General features: G+C 36.0%; 1 protein-coding gene across 2 annotated transcripts in view; it reads right to left on the reverse strand.

Annotated features, from left to right (window-relative positions):
- The window catches only part of MALT1 (MALT1 paracaspase), a 91,961-nt gene extending 78,169 nt beyond the window's left edge, over positions 1 to 13,792 (reverse strand). For both annotated transcript variants that reach the window (XM_051969569.1, XM_051969568.1), the window contains exons 1-2: positions 13,388 to 13,792; positions 7,000 to 7,169 (exon numbers count right to left, since the gene is read on the reverse strand). In XM_051969569.1, coding sequence (XP_051825529.1) covers positions 7,000 to 7,169; positions 13,388 to 13,605 — 388 coding nt within the window. In that variant the 5' untranslated portion in view covers positions 13,606 to 13,792. The remainder of the gene's footprint in view (positions 1 to 6,999; positions 7,170 to 13,387) is intronic.
- Positions 13,793 to 14,056: the final 264 nt, after the last annotated feature.

The raw sequence follows: 14,056 nt of genomic DNA on the forward strand, positions 1-14,056 counted from the left end.
AATTATACTGAAAGAAGATAAAAGGGGAAATAAAATGGGGTAAATTATATCATATGAAGAGGCAAAAAAAAAGATCTATTATACTTGAGGAAAAGAAGGTTCAATGCTCATTTGCACCTTAATCTTATTAGATTTGGTTCAAAGAGGGAATATCATACACATTTAATTTGATAAAGAAACTTTTCTCACCCTATAGGCTGTTTAAGCTAAATAAAGTTTCTCTCAAATCTCAGATTTTCTGATTCTACAATATATCAGATACCTTCTATAGTTTAGTTTTCTAAAAACTTAGTCTATTATGTCTGTATGTTGTTTCACAGTTGGGAATTAAACTTAATATTATTTTAAAAATTGTTCTCAGGAAAGAATAGCATTCTCAATATTCAATTCTCATGTTCTACCCACTCATTTCCTTTCTTAAACATATTACAATTGTGTTAAAGGAGTACACATTTACTCTCAACCACCCATTTAACTCTTATGAGTGGGATGCTGAACAAATATAATTAAGGATAGCACAGGTTACATGTAATTTAATGTATTTCTAGGATATATAATAGCTAATGAAAAATAAATGAAAATTCTATTTTAAAAGATTTGCGTAGTTCCTGGGCAGATAGCACATTTTCAGACATTAGTTCCTGGGCAAATAGCACATTTTCAGACATCATCTGTTGGTAGTCTGTCAGATGACTTATTTCCTGTAAGTTTGGGAAAATATCATACAGTAGAATGAAACTTCATATTTAAGCAAGTATATGCATGCAATACCTGTAGATAAAGCATATGCAGTTGTTTTTAAGACCTGATATGCAAAACTTTATATATATATACATGGATGATTCTGTACTTTTCAAAAACATTCACCATAGATTCCATTTAAGAAATTTTCTTTTTTTACTGAGCTTAAAAAATATAATTTAGGCTTTTCAGAAATCTATCTACTGCCCCTAGCAACATAAATGTATTTGGGTATTGAACAGTTTTATTCTAGAAACTAATGATATACAAAATATCCTTGTACTCATCAGATAATTACTCAAAAGCATCATCTTGCAAAGATAGACACCTATAGGCACTGCCTTTGAGATCTTAACATTTAATCCTGAAAAAATCTCTAACTGTTAAAAGGAACTTAAACATGACATTCCTCAAAAGTTCCTATAACTATAAGTACCATATGTATCCTTATAGGTCATGCCATCTCCCCAGAACAAAGCCATTTTCAGTGCAACAAAAGACAATCTTAACTATGTTGCTTACTTGTTAGGGGCTTAATTGTTTTCTCTCTCTCTCTCTCTCTCTTTTTTATTTTTAACAAGAGTAGAAAGGGAAGAGGTTGACTATTAGCAGTAATGCTAAAAAAAAAAAATAGAAAAGAAAAAGAACATTGAAGTGTGTAATGTTCTCATTTGGGTTTTCTGGAGGTCTTGGGAGCAGCCTTCATTTCAGTAATCACCATAAGACTATCCAGGTGTTAAAGTCCAAAGTCTTTATTTTCTCCTTCACAATCTAGTTTCCTTTCCTAAGACCTGGGTTAGCTTTCTTAGAGGCCTTTGGAGTCTTCGTTTCAGTAGAGAAGCTAAGTAGGACAGGCCTACCACTATGGTGGTGTGAAATGAAGTGAATGATTTTGTTTCTCAGTCCCCCAGGAGAGCCACCAGGAGCCTGACAGAAGACGGAATGAATCTTTCTCCTTGGCTCTGAGAGCTTGAGCTCCTGCCTCCAGTCCTTTGTCTTCTCTGGCTTTGACTCTGGCTGAGTTTGTCCCAGCTTTTATGCTCTCTTATAATTACATTATCATAGATGTGAATCTTGTAGAACTATATTAAGGACTAAGTACATGTACTGAACTAGAGTACATTAAGTACCATGCTAAACTAGATAACCATTGTCTTTATCAATTCGACTGACTTAACACCTTGTAAGAATCCTTGTTTCAAGTTCAGAGTTCTAGCCCATAACAGAAGTAGTTTTTTTTAATGCACAGAAAAAAAAAAAAAGCTCAAAAGGAGAATTAGACAAATAAGAGATTTTTAAAAATAACATGTTGATTTTATTACACAATTTAAAAAAAGTTATAATGTAGATTCAAAGTGTCATATCCAATCTTTTTTTTGTTCTTTATATATGTAACTGTATAAATGTGTTATTTTTCAAGTTCAGAATAACTATTAATACATTGTTTTTTAAAGTGTAAGCAAAAATGCTCTGAAAATGGCAAAGCACTATACAGATGTAAGGCAATAATAATATTACATAATCTAATCAATACTCTGTTCTTTGCTTGGAGGCATAAAACAACAAAAACATTTCCCATAGCACAACTAATTTTTTTTTCAGTGCAGTAATACATAAGAGATGAAAAAGATCATCTAAATGATTTCAATATATCAACTTGCTATTTATAGTCAGTGCAGAATTACCTAAATAATTCAAAGTTATAAGATTAGTTATAATTACGTACATTTGTCAAGAAAAATGGCTGTTTTTAGAACCTAGCCATCTTTCAATGCAAACACATTTTGAAGTACAAATTTAATAAATAATCGTGATCAGAGATAACTGGTCACGATTAAAGTTAGGAGATAAAGAAAGCATTCCAATATCAAATAATAGTAATGATTATGTCAAATACTCTGAATTCAGTTTGCTTCCAAATATGTTCATGAAAGGAGAAATATAAAAATAACATAAAAGGAATAGTTTTAAAATAACTTGAATTTAGTTTTTTGGGGAAAATATCCTATCTCCTAGGGTTGTGAGAAAAGTCACATGTAAACTCTAAAGTGCTATCAAAATGCGAACTAGTATTATTTATTAAGATGACTGATGTTAAATAAAGTATTAAATGAGCCAGTCTACTGAATTACTATAGTAGTACACACATTGGAGACAGATTCTACAAATGGACAGAACAGAAGAGAGCAGACTAAGTTATATTTGGAAAATTATGTTTCCGGAGGAAGGGAGAGGAAGGACCTCATAGCTTTTGAAATGAATGTTAAAAATTATTTTCATGTGTAATTGGAGAAATGTAAAATACTAAATAAAATTTTAAAATAAAATAAATGCAGACAATAAAAAAGGAAAAGTTCAAAAAACATGTTATGTGGTATTTTTAATAATCTTAATCTAGTCTCTTATGCAAATTTTTTTTTTACTACAAATCTCCTCCATATGATACTGTGTAATTACAAATCGAGTAGCTTAGTTTCCAAATAAATAAAATTATGGATAATCAAAAAGACAATGGAAAAGTACGTGATAACTGCCAAAAGAAATCACAACAAATTTCTTAGGAGCAAGAAAAAGAATTAAGGAATTTTACTGAGGAAATCTATGTCCAGAAAATGTAGGTGGGTCTGTCATATGGTGAGACTAATGGTTAACAGATGAGTGTCCCAGAGCCATCTCAAAGTCAATATGTCTAAAACTGAATTTATCTTTCCCCTTAAATCTTTTCCTCTTCCAAACTCCTATTTTTGTCAAAAATACTGTAATTCCTATTTTTTCTCTCTGCCTAGTCTCTTACCACTCCAATCTATCCTACGTATTCCTAATAAAGTGATTTCCCTTAATCTCAGAGATATGTGACTCCTCAATTAACTCTTCTTGTGCAACAAGAGAACTGTATGATTCTGCACACATATATTGTATGTAGGATATACTATAACATATTTAACATGTATAAGACTGCCTGCCATCTAGGGGAGAGGGTGGAGGGAAGGAAGGAAAAGTCAGAATAGAAGTGAGTACAAGGGATAATATTGTAAAAAATTACCCATGCATATGTTCTGTCAATAAAAAGTTATTTAAAAAAAAAAAACTCTTGTGGTTTACTATTAAGGAAAAAAATATAACTTTTCTGTTTAGCTGGCCTGACCACATCCTATCTTTCCAGCTTCCTCTGACATCATTTTTCATCCCAAAGAACTAAACTGGTCTTCTCTTTCTTCCTCAAATAATACTCCATTTCCTGTCTCTGCTTTTGCATTGGCTACTCCCCATCCCTGGAGTGCACATCCTCTTAATCTTCATTAGAGTTCATCTCTTCTATTAAGACACAATTCTAGTACCATATTCGACATTACAATTCTGATACCAATTGCTAGTGCCCTCACCTACTTTGTATTTTAAGCACTTTGTATTTACTGATTTATATATTGATCATTTCTTCAATTAAAATGTTAAGTTCCTAGCGAATAGGGATTGTTTCATTCTTTATAGTTATAGTATATCTATCTATAGTTAGATATAAGTTATCTAACTATAGTTAACTATAATTATAGATATCTATAGTTATCTATCTTTATAGTTATCTATAGAACTCAGCTCTATCAGAAATAGACCATTTGAAAATGTGCTACCTACAAAAGGGCAGGCCATCAAAGATAATTCACAAAGTAGATAATTTATGTGTAAATAACTCAGAGTTCACTGAATCTGTAGATGAATTTTCTAACAATATGCACATTTATCCCCCATTTTCTTGTTTAAAATAAAAGTAAGAAAAACAGTTCCTTATAATTCCTATATTTCTCAACTTATAATATTCTTAGATACTTGTGATTTTAGATGAATAGTATCCCTTATATCTGGCTAAATTATTTTTTCTCCAGGGAAATAATTTTTTCTTCTGCTGTTAGTTATAATTTATATGCTCATTGTGATCACATTATAATAAAATACAAACCAAATATGAATGACAGCCACTTCCATCTTCAAGTCCTATTTATATTTCCTCCCTGTGTTCAGGGTTTTTTGTTTCTTGTTTTTTTTGGTTGCTGTTGTTTCTAACTGTATTTAATTCACAAATAAAAGTGTGGGGGGATTCCCCCTTAAAATGATTAGTTTTGTAAAAATATCTCATGGGATAGTTAACTAAACCAGTCAGAACTTACACTACAATGGTATGGCATTCAAGAGTCCAGTATAAGCTCCATGACATGATGAGATATTTAGAGCAGGATTTTGTACAGAAATTTAAGTAATTGAAGATATTCATAAATTGATATACTCAAGTAAGAGAAGAACAAGAAATCTTCCCAATCAAATCCCTGTCATAAATACAAAGCCCATAAAGCTAATTTCTGTATCTAATAGTCTTCTTAGTCCTCTATTCCAACATTCTATTAGACACTAACACACATACATCCTGCCATTACATCAAACTCAAAACTAAACCTACCTTTCCCCCAGAACTACTCCTTCTCTTAAGTTTATGTTTATGTCCACTCTTCTATTCATTCAGACTTAAATGCTTCCAGTTATCTTTGAATCTTTTCTTTACCTTCACATGCCCCTCAATTACTATCCAATTGATAACCCCTTCACATGCCCCTCAATTACTAATTGATAACCAATCAACTGCTAAGTACTGTTTACTTTACCTCTGTATCAAATTTCTTCTACCACTCAAGCATAAATTCTAATCTAGATTAGTGTCCTAACTAGTTTTTCCTTGTGTCTGGTATTGCTCTTCATTAACCAAACTCTCATACTGCTGGCCAAAGTAATATTTCCTTCTTTAAGGAAAAAATTTCATTTTTGTTTTCAGTTCCAAATTCTCTCTCTTCATCCACTTCTCCCTGATACACTGAAAAGCTAAGAAATATTATATCCATTATACATATGAGGTGATATAAAACATTTCAGTATTAGCCCTAAAAAAAAGGCAAGAAAAAATTTTTTTAAAATACTTCAATCTGCATTCATGTAGTCCTCTTTGGATATGGATAGCATTTTTCATCACAAATCCCTAAAGTAGCATTTTTAAGGCACAGATACGATCTCATAATCTCATGTTCAAAAAAACCTTCAGTAGATACCCAACGACTAAAGAACTGAAGTAAAAACCTCTTGGCCTGGCATTCAAAGTGTTCCCCTTATATACTGCAAGTTCCAGTTAATATTATTTTGTCCTTCTCCACCTCAGGTGCATTTGTGAAATCCTTTTCTGCTTAGGGGCTGCCCCTACCATGAGATCCTTCCTGAGGATCTCCTTTAGGCTTCTTCAATGCACTTATCACATTCTAACTTATACTGAAGTAATCAGTTCACATGTTTCATCCTTGTACTAAAGAGAAGATAGTGTGTCATTTTTCATATTTGTATTCCTAGAATTCAACATAATGCTCTGAGCCCAGGCATTCAATAAATGTTCATTAATTTGGGAAGATAATTATACTGAGTTAAATTTTAAAAATATCACTTTGCTGATGATCTCATACTTTAAAACCAATGTAATACTTTGGTATTAGAGATCATACTGATGTAATAAGGACTCTCTGTCTCCCTGATCTTTGTGAAGAGTGGGTCACCTGGCCTGGGGAAATTCCTAAAAATGATCCCCACCCTCCTACGTGGTTCCCACAGGAATCTCCCAATTGAGCTGGGAATCACTTTGGTCTGGGAAACAATCACCACACTTTATTGATTTGAAAATTAGCCCCTAATCACTCCCTAACCCCAAACCATAGGAAGCTAATAAAAGACAAGATTCTGTACCCAAACCTTTGCTAATTCCTATCAGGAACTGGCCCACTGAGTGGCTTCTCTGTGTATATAAACTCATTATTTGACAAAAACAAAACAAAACAAAACAAAACAAAACCCCAACAACCTCGCCTGGAGATCAAATAAGCAAAAACCTGCAACACCAACATTGGGACCCCATCACCAGGACCCCATTGCTATTAGGGTATTTCTCGCCCTTCATCTCTTACCCTTCAACAATACTAAATTTTTCATAAACATTTATCAATTTCATTGTGCTGCTGAATCACAATTTCATTTGAAATCTTCAGAAGAAGCCTGTTTTAGTTATTTCCTCAGTAGAGGAAATAATTCAAAGAAAATAAAGGAAACAACTCAAAGAGTGACTAGATACATTTACTATTAACATGGCAACATAATTCAGTCATTTAAATGAAACTATTTTCTCATCCCAATGTCCCCATGGCTTTGTGAATAAGTAAATTTAAGGAAACAACAAACCTGGAGGACCCAGAAGTTGGAGAACTGATTCAGTATATTCCATGGCCTGAAGAAACTCACTCAATTCTGTGACTGTGCATCCTTTTTCACCCAGGAGTTTCAGTAAAAAACGACTAGGACTTCCTTCTGGTTCCAGTACTTTAAGAGAACATTGCTCTAAGTCCAGACAACTGAAAATAAAAATATTTTTAAGAGCTTACTTCACACGTATGGTGATTTCTAGGAGACTCTCATATTTTGTCAAAGGAACAAGAAGCAAAGTATAAAAGTAATTTGTCCTTGAGTTTCCTTTTCATCACATGGTAACACTTCTCCACTCTCATCATCATCTGCACAACTGGTATCTACAAGGTGCTACATCATCACACAACCCAAAAGAGTAGGGGCTACCACCACCATTGAGGTAAGAAGCATTGTTTTGTCAGTTGCCAATACTGTGACCTATGTTCTAATCTAGTTCCAATTCTCATAAGGTCTAAGTTGATGAAGGAAAAATGAAAAAAGGCTATTCCTGCCACATGCTTCTTGGGATTAACTACTGAATTTTTAGGTGTCATTACTCTCCTGCTCCTCTAATCCCTGTGTCTCAGTGTTGCTAGTCTGCTAAGGAAAAGGTCCTTCTTTCCTATGAATCCTACCCAAATTCTCATCTCTATTTAGGTCAACCCTTTTCCTTTCTAGCTCCTATCATCCTCTACCAGACAGAATTCTCATTCTGCTTGTTTACAAACATCCTTTTAATTTTACGTTTCATCCTCACACATCATGTTTCTTTTAGTACTTAAAAGAAATCTGGTCTCTTCCAAAAATAACTCATAGTTTTTTTTCCCCATCAATTTGAAAGCAGCATCTCCATCTCCCTTGTTGGATCACATTTTATCTACTAACTTTTAAATGTAGATATTTCCCAAGCTATATAAAATTCTCACCTTTATATTCTCTCATTGGCAATTCTGTCTGCTCCCATGAATTCAGTTATCCCAAATCAATACAGCCCTGCAGTCTTTCTATCTCTCCAGTTCTGCATCTCCAAATTCCTGTTGAATATCTCCATCTGGATATGCTGTTGCTAATTTAAAATAACAACAACCACCTTCACCATTTTTTTTTTTTTAGAAATTCTGTTTTTGTTAAGGGAAACCAGACTTTGTTTGCCCAGGTTTATAACCTTAAAATTCTGTTTGATATTCCTTCTCTCTCTTCTACCCTAAATCAGTTTTCAATGTTACTGATTCTGCCTCCTTAACATCTCTTAATCATTTTCTTTTCTTCTCATTACTCTATATGGCACTCACTGTTTCAGTATTGGACTTTACTGGAAAGTTAATGCACTAAACTTCAGAAATATGTCTTTGTCAAATATGTCATTTCTTTGTTATGAAATTAGTCTTAAAGCCAAAACATATATACACACAACACACACATGCACGCACACACACTCTGCTAGCAATTTTTAGCTCTCACATGGCTACATAACATCTAGGAGACTCTCATATTTTGTCAAAGGAACAAGAAGCAAAGTATAAAAGTTTAAAGTATAAAAATGTTTGACATCTTTAAAGAAAACTCTATTTTCCATAAAACTGTCTCAGCCCTGAGCAATTCCATCACCATGCACATTATAAGTATTTTAAGTTCCACTTTACACTTGAGAAAACTAAGGCTTAAAAGACTTAGATGACTATTCTACAAAAACTCAGTATGTATGTATGTATATATATATACATATATATATATATATATATATTATATATATATATATATATATATATATGTAGAGAGAGAGAGAGAGAGAGAGAGAGAGAGAGAGAGAGAGAGAGAATCAAAACCAAGTCTTTGATTTCAAGTCCAATGCTCTTTCTACTACATTAGCAGTGGCAAACATTCTATAGCTCCCTGATGGATTAGCTACCCACTTCTCCACAGTGGTTGTTCCAAATGTTCTTGTCCTTTTTCAAGACTCCCAAGGCATACCCTTTTCCTCAACCTTCTGGCTAAGGATCTTACCTCATACTTCACTTACCATTCCCTGAGCATTTTGTTGTCTCCCCTCAATCTTGTCTTATTTAGACACCATCTTTTGTCATTTAGACATCTTACCCCATTATCTCCTTTACTTGTCTTAAGGAAGAGATGGCACACCTCCTAATGTACCATTCCTTCAAAAATTCTCCAGTGAATTGCCCCTTTTCTTCTCTCATTGTATATCCTTTCTTTTCCTTATGCTTACAAACATGGCCAAGTCTATTCCCTTCTTAAAAAACATACTTCATGTTACTATCCCCATCATTTATCCTCCCATCTCTCTCTCTTCCTGGCTCAATTCTATGTTCAGGGTCTTCACTTCCTTTCTTCTCATCTCTCTTCTAAACATTCTGCATCTGGCTTCTGAACTCTAACAACCAAAACTCCCCTCTCCAAAGTTATCAATGATGTCTAAATCACCAAGTCTAATTGTTTTTTATCAATCCTCATTCTTAACCCCTCTGCAGCATCTGATATTTAATTACCTTCTCTTAGATACTCTTTCTCCTCTGGATTTTAGTAATAGAGGCAGAAGCTGGAAGAGCTAAAAAAACAAGCTGCAAGAGCTCTTGGAATCAAGGAGGGAGACAGGCCTCTAAGAAAGCTACCCGAGCCCAAGGAAAGAGACAAGACTCGGAAGGAGAAAATACACATTTGGATTTTAATAGCTGGCTGCATTTGGGGTGATTATTACTTGGAACTGAAACTAAGGCTGCCTCCAGAAACCTCCCCAAGAAACCTGCTTCCAGAGAGAACGATCATATTATAAAAAAAGAAGAGAACACCACATTTTGGCCCTTATCATACTATTTGATCCACTAGTGTCTCCCAAGGTATTGTTCTGGGGCTGCTTCTCTTTCTGTTCTATATTATCATTTGATGATCTCATCAGCTCCTATGGGTTCACTTATCATCTATATGCAGATGATTCCCAGATCTATCATATCCATTCCTAGTTGATCTCTTGTACTACATCACTAATTGCCTTTTAGACATCTTAACCTAGAACTTCCATAGGCATCTCAAACTTATCATATTCAAAAGAGAATTCATTATCTTCCCCCCAAAACTTCCTCTCTTTTCAACTTTCCTATTACTGCTAAGGGTTACCACTATCTTTGCCATCACCCAAGCCAGAAATCTCAATCTCATCCTCCTTCTTGCTCACCTTACATATTCAATTTCTGGTCAAGTGTTATTTTTATCTTTACACTATCTCTCATATATCTGTCCTCTCTCACACAGGTACAACCCTAATTCACAATTTCTTCATCTGGACTACAGCAGGAGCCTAACCAGTTTCCTTGACTCAAGTCACTCTAACCTGCTCTCCATTCAGCTGCCAAGTTGAATTTTCTACTTGACTGACCACCCCAGTTTCCTCCTCAATGAGCTTGTGACCTCCTATACCTTCAGGATTAAATATAAAAGCTTTTTTTTTTTTTTTTGGCATTTAAAGCTCTTCAAATTTTGAATCCCTGCTAGATTTTAATTTCTTACACTTTATTTTTCCCCTCATACTCTATTCTAGCTATACTGCCCTTCCAGCTATTTCTTACACAAAGTATTCCATCTCCTAACTCTGTGCATTTTCAGTAGTTGTACCCATGCTTGAAATGCTTTTCCTCTTCAGCCTCTCCCCTCCTGGCTTCCATTAAGAATCAATAAAAATCCCATCTTCTGCAGGGGGCCTTTCCCAGCTTTCCCCTCCTCCACATACTGTTAAGGTCTCTATGTATTATGTAAGTATAATATAATAAATTATTAGTAAATGCTTATTGACTGATATTTTTGTTTTCCTATACTTCTCCTGCATTTCTTCAAAACTCAGCTTAAATCCCACCTTTTGCAGATTTTTTTCCTGGTTCCTAGTTGCTAGTGCTTTTTTTCCCCTTAAAATTGCTTTCTACCTATGCTATATACAGGGTGTCCCAAAAATCTTAATGCAGCTTAAAGTTTTAATAGCTTAAACTTTAAAGTTTTAAAAGACATAAAATTTTTTTAGGACATGCTATATTCATGTATGTATTTAATTATTTGTATGTCATTTCCCCTGTTATAAAGTGAGCTTCTTAATGGAAGAGCCTTTTATTGATTTTCTTTAGTCCACTGCACCTCGCACAGCTGCTTAATAAATGCTTTTTAACTGACATCCCAGAAAGTGCATAGGGACCTTCTTAATTGAAGCAATAATTACCTGGCTATTCCAGATTTTGCAGAATATCCTTATGTCTGGCATGCTACATACTGTGTTATTATTGTATGTTGCCATGGAAAATACACTAGAAGTTTTCAGAGGAAGAAATCAGCGTATCACTAGTCAAATGAAAAAATGCTCTAAATCAATAATTGGAGAAAGTCAGATTAAAACTACTGTGAGGTACATCACTCCCATCAGACTGGCTAAGATGATGGAGAAGGAAAGTGACAAATGCTGGAAGAGATGATAGATACATTAATGTAATTAACATATTGAAGTTGTGAACTGATCTAACTATTGTAGAAAACATTTTGGAACTATGTTCAAAGGATTATAAAACAGTATACCCTCTGATCCAGTAATATTGCTATTAGGTTTCATGCCAAGAAATCAAAGAAAAAAGAACAGGATCCATATAGGGAAAAAATATTTACAGAGGTTCTTTCTGCAGTGGCCAAAAAACTGAAACCAAGAGGAAACTCATCAGTTGGAATTGAACAAGTTATGGTATATGATTGTGATGGAATACTATAATGCTCTAAGAAATGGAGATTTAGAAAAACCTGGGAAGACTTATGAACTGATTCAAAGTGAGCAAAACTAAGAGAACATTGTACATGGTATTGTCAACATTGTTATGATAATCAACTGAGAAAAACTTAGCTACTCTGTTAATAGTGACCAGGACATTTCCAAAGGGCTCATGATAAAAAATGCTATCCACCTATAGATGGAGAACCGACATTCTCAGACTGAAGCATACTTTTTCTTGCTGCTTTTGTTTTTCTCACATGGCTAACGTAAAAATGTTCTGAACAACTTTACATATATACATATATAATAAATCTCACATTTCTTGCCTTCTTGATGAATGAGGTATAGAATTTGGAAGTGAAAATTAAAGTTAGGAAAAAAGAAAACAAAAAATGTGCACTGGACTTACGAGTCAAAAGTCTTGAGTTTGAATTTCTATTATTTTATTTATTACCTTTGTGACCTCAGATCATTTTTTTTCCTCTCAGAGCTTCAGTTGCCTCATTTATAAAATGCTGTTGGACTAAATTTTCAACTCTAAGTCTATGAACCTATGAATACTTTTGTACCATTTCATCTACCACACTCTTTGGTAAACTCTTTGAAATTAGGAAATTGTCTTACACGTGAAAGATGCTTTAAAAATAGTAACCGAATCTCCTATATGTTCTGTATAAATTTTGTTTGGACATAGTTGCTTTCAGAGTTCTCCCAATTAAACTTTTGTTTCTTGAGAGTAGAAATTTCTTTATCCTTTCTTTGTATCCTCAGCATTTAAGAGCTTGGCACACAAAAGAGGTATAATAAATACTTACTAATTGAATTAGGGATGCTAGTTCAGTTCTCATCCCGTTTCTCCCTCTACAAAACACTTTTTCTTCTAATTTCTGCTTTTATCACTTTTTTGCCCTTCTTTTTCAGGTTGTCTCACTCCTCTTTTCTTTCTATTCAAATCATATTTCTCTCAAGATCTTGTAACCTTACACGAATCCATTATTTCTTGCTCTTTAATCTTTACTACCCACAATATTTCCCTTGCTCGGGTCTCTTGGCTCCGAGCAGTCTCTCTCTCTCCCCTCTCTCTCTCTCCCCTCTCTCTCCTCTCTCTCCTATGCTCTCTCTCCTCTCTCTCCTATGCTCTCTCTCCTATGCTCTGACTATACACTTCCTTTGACTTTGGGACTTAAGTCCTAACTAAAATCTTACTTTCTACGGAAGTCTTCCCAACCACCATTTCCTACTTATTCCCGAAGTAGTGTGTGCTTGTGTATATTTACCATTAGACTGTAAGCTCCTTGAGGGTAGGCACTATCTTTCGTCTCTTTTTGTGTCCTCAGCACATAATGAATCGCCTGACACATAAAAGGAGCCTAACCAATGTTTACTGAATCAAACTGGTCCCACCTTACTTCATTCTTTAGGGACGGAAAGTCCCCAAAACACTCAAAACACCCTAATCTAACCATTTCTGTCTTCCCACCAATCATCTTCGTGCCAGACACTTCTAACCCACTCTAGCTCTTTCTCCACCTGCAGTTCAGTCCCCCCGAGTTAAGTACTCCAACTCCATTCCCTCACTCTCCGACCCTTCTCGAGCCCCTCCGACAGTCAGGACCCGCCCTCAGACACCTGAGCCTGTAGCGCCCCCGGCTCCCCGCGAGCTCCGCCAGCTTCTTCCAGCCCTTGCCCTCCGCGGCTCGATCCAGGGCGTCGCTGAGGCCGCGCAGCGCCGGCTCCCGCAGCCGGTTAATGTTGACAGCGCTAGAAGAAGGGGACACGGGGGCAGTGGGCGCCGGGGAAGGCGCCGGCAGCGGCGCCTGCGGCATGTGCCCCCACAGCGACGACATGTCCCCCACTTTGGCCTGTCACGCCGCACCCGGAGCCACCTTCCGCTCCTAGTGCTCAGTTCGCTTCTTCCCAGACCGGGTTGGAGGGGTAGGGGCGGGGGCGGGAGCGGAAGGACACGTCACAGGGTGTCTCACCACACCGCGGAGGAAGCTGCTTCTGCTTCTCACTCGGGAGAGACAGGTTCTCCCCGCTCCCCGCCCACTCCCGGGCTTTGGGGCCAGCTGGCTAGGCTCACGCCGGGGGAGCCCATTACATACATGGACGTGCGTGCTTGCGTGCGTACGTGCACACGTGATCTTGCGCCTTACCCGGTTGGCGGGGAAAGGCCCCAATCTTTCTCCCCTCTCCTTGTGCTATCCCTTTTGCTCGCGGCGGGTTCTTCAAAAAACAAAACAAAATTGCAAAGAACTGGTGGCTGAGGCGGGAGAAAGACGTGCGGGGCTGGGAGAG

This window comes from Antechinus flavipes, chromosome 1 (genome assembly GCF_016432865.1).
Source record: "Antechinus flavipes isolate AdamAnt ecotype Samford, QLD, Australia chromosome 1, AdamAnt_v2, whole genome shotgun sequence".
Classification (NCBI taxonomy): Eukaryota; Metazoa; Chordata; class Mammalia; order Dasyuromorphia; family Dasyuridae; genus Antechinus; species Antechinus flavipes.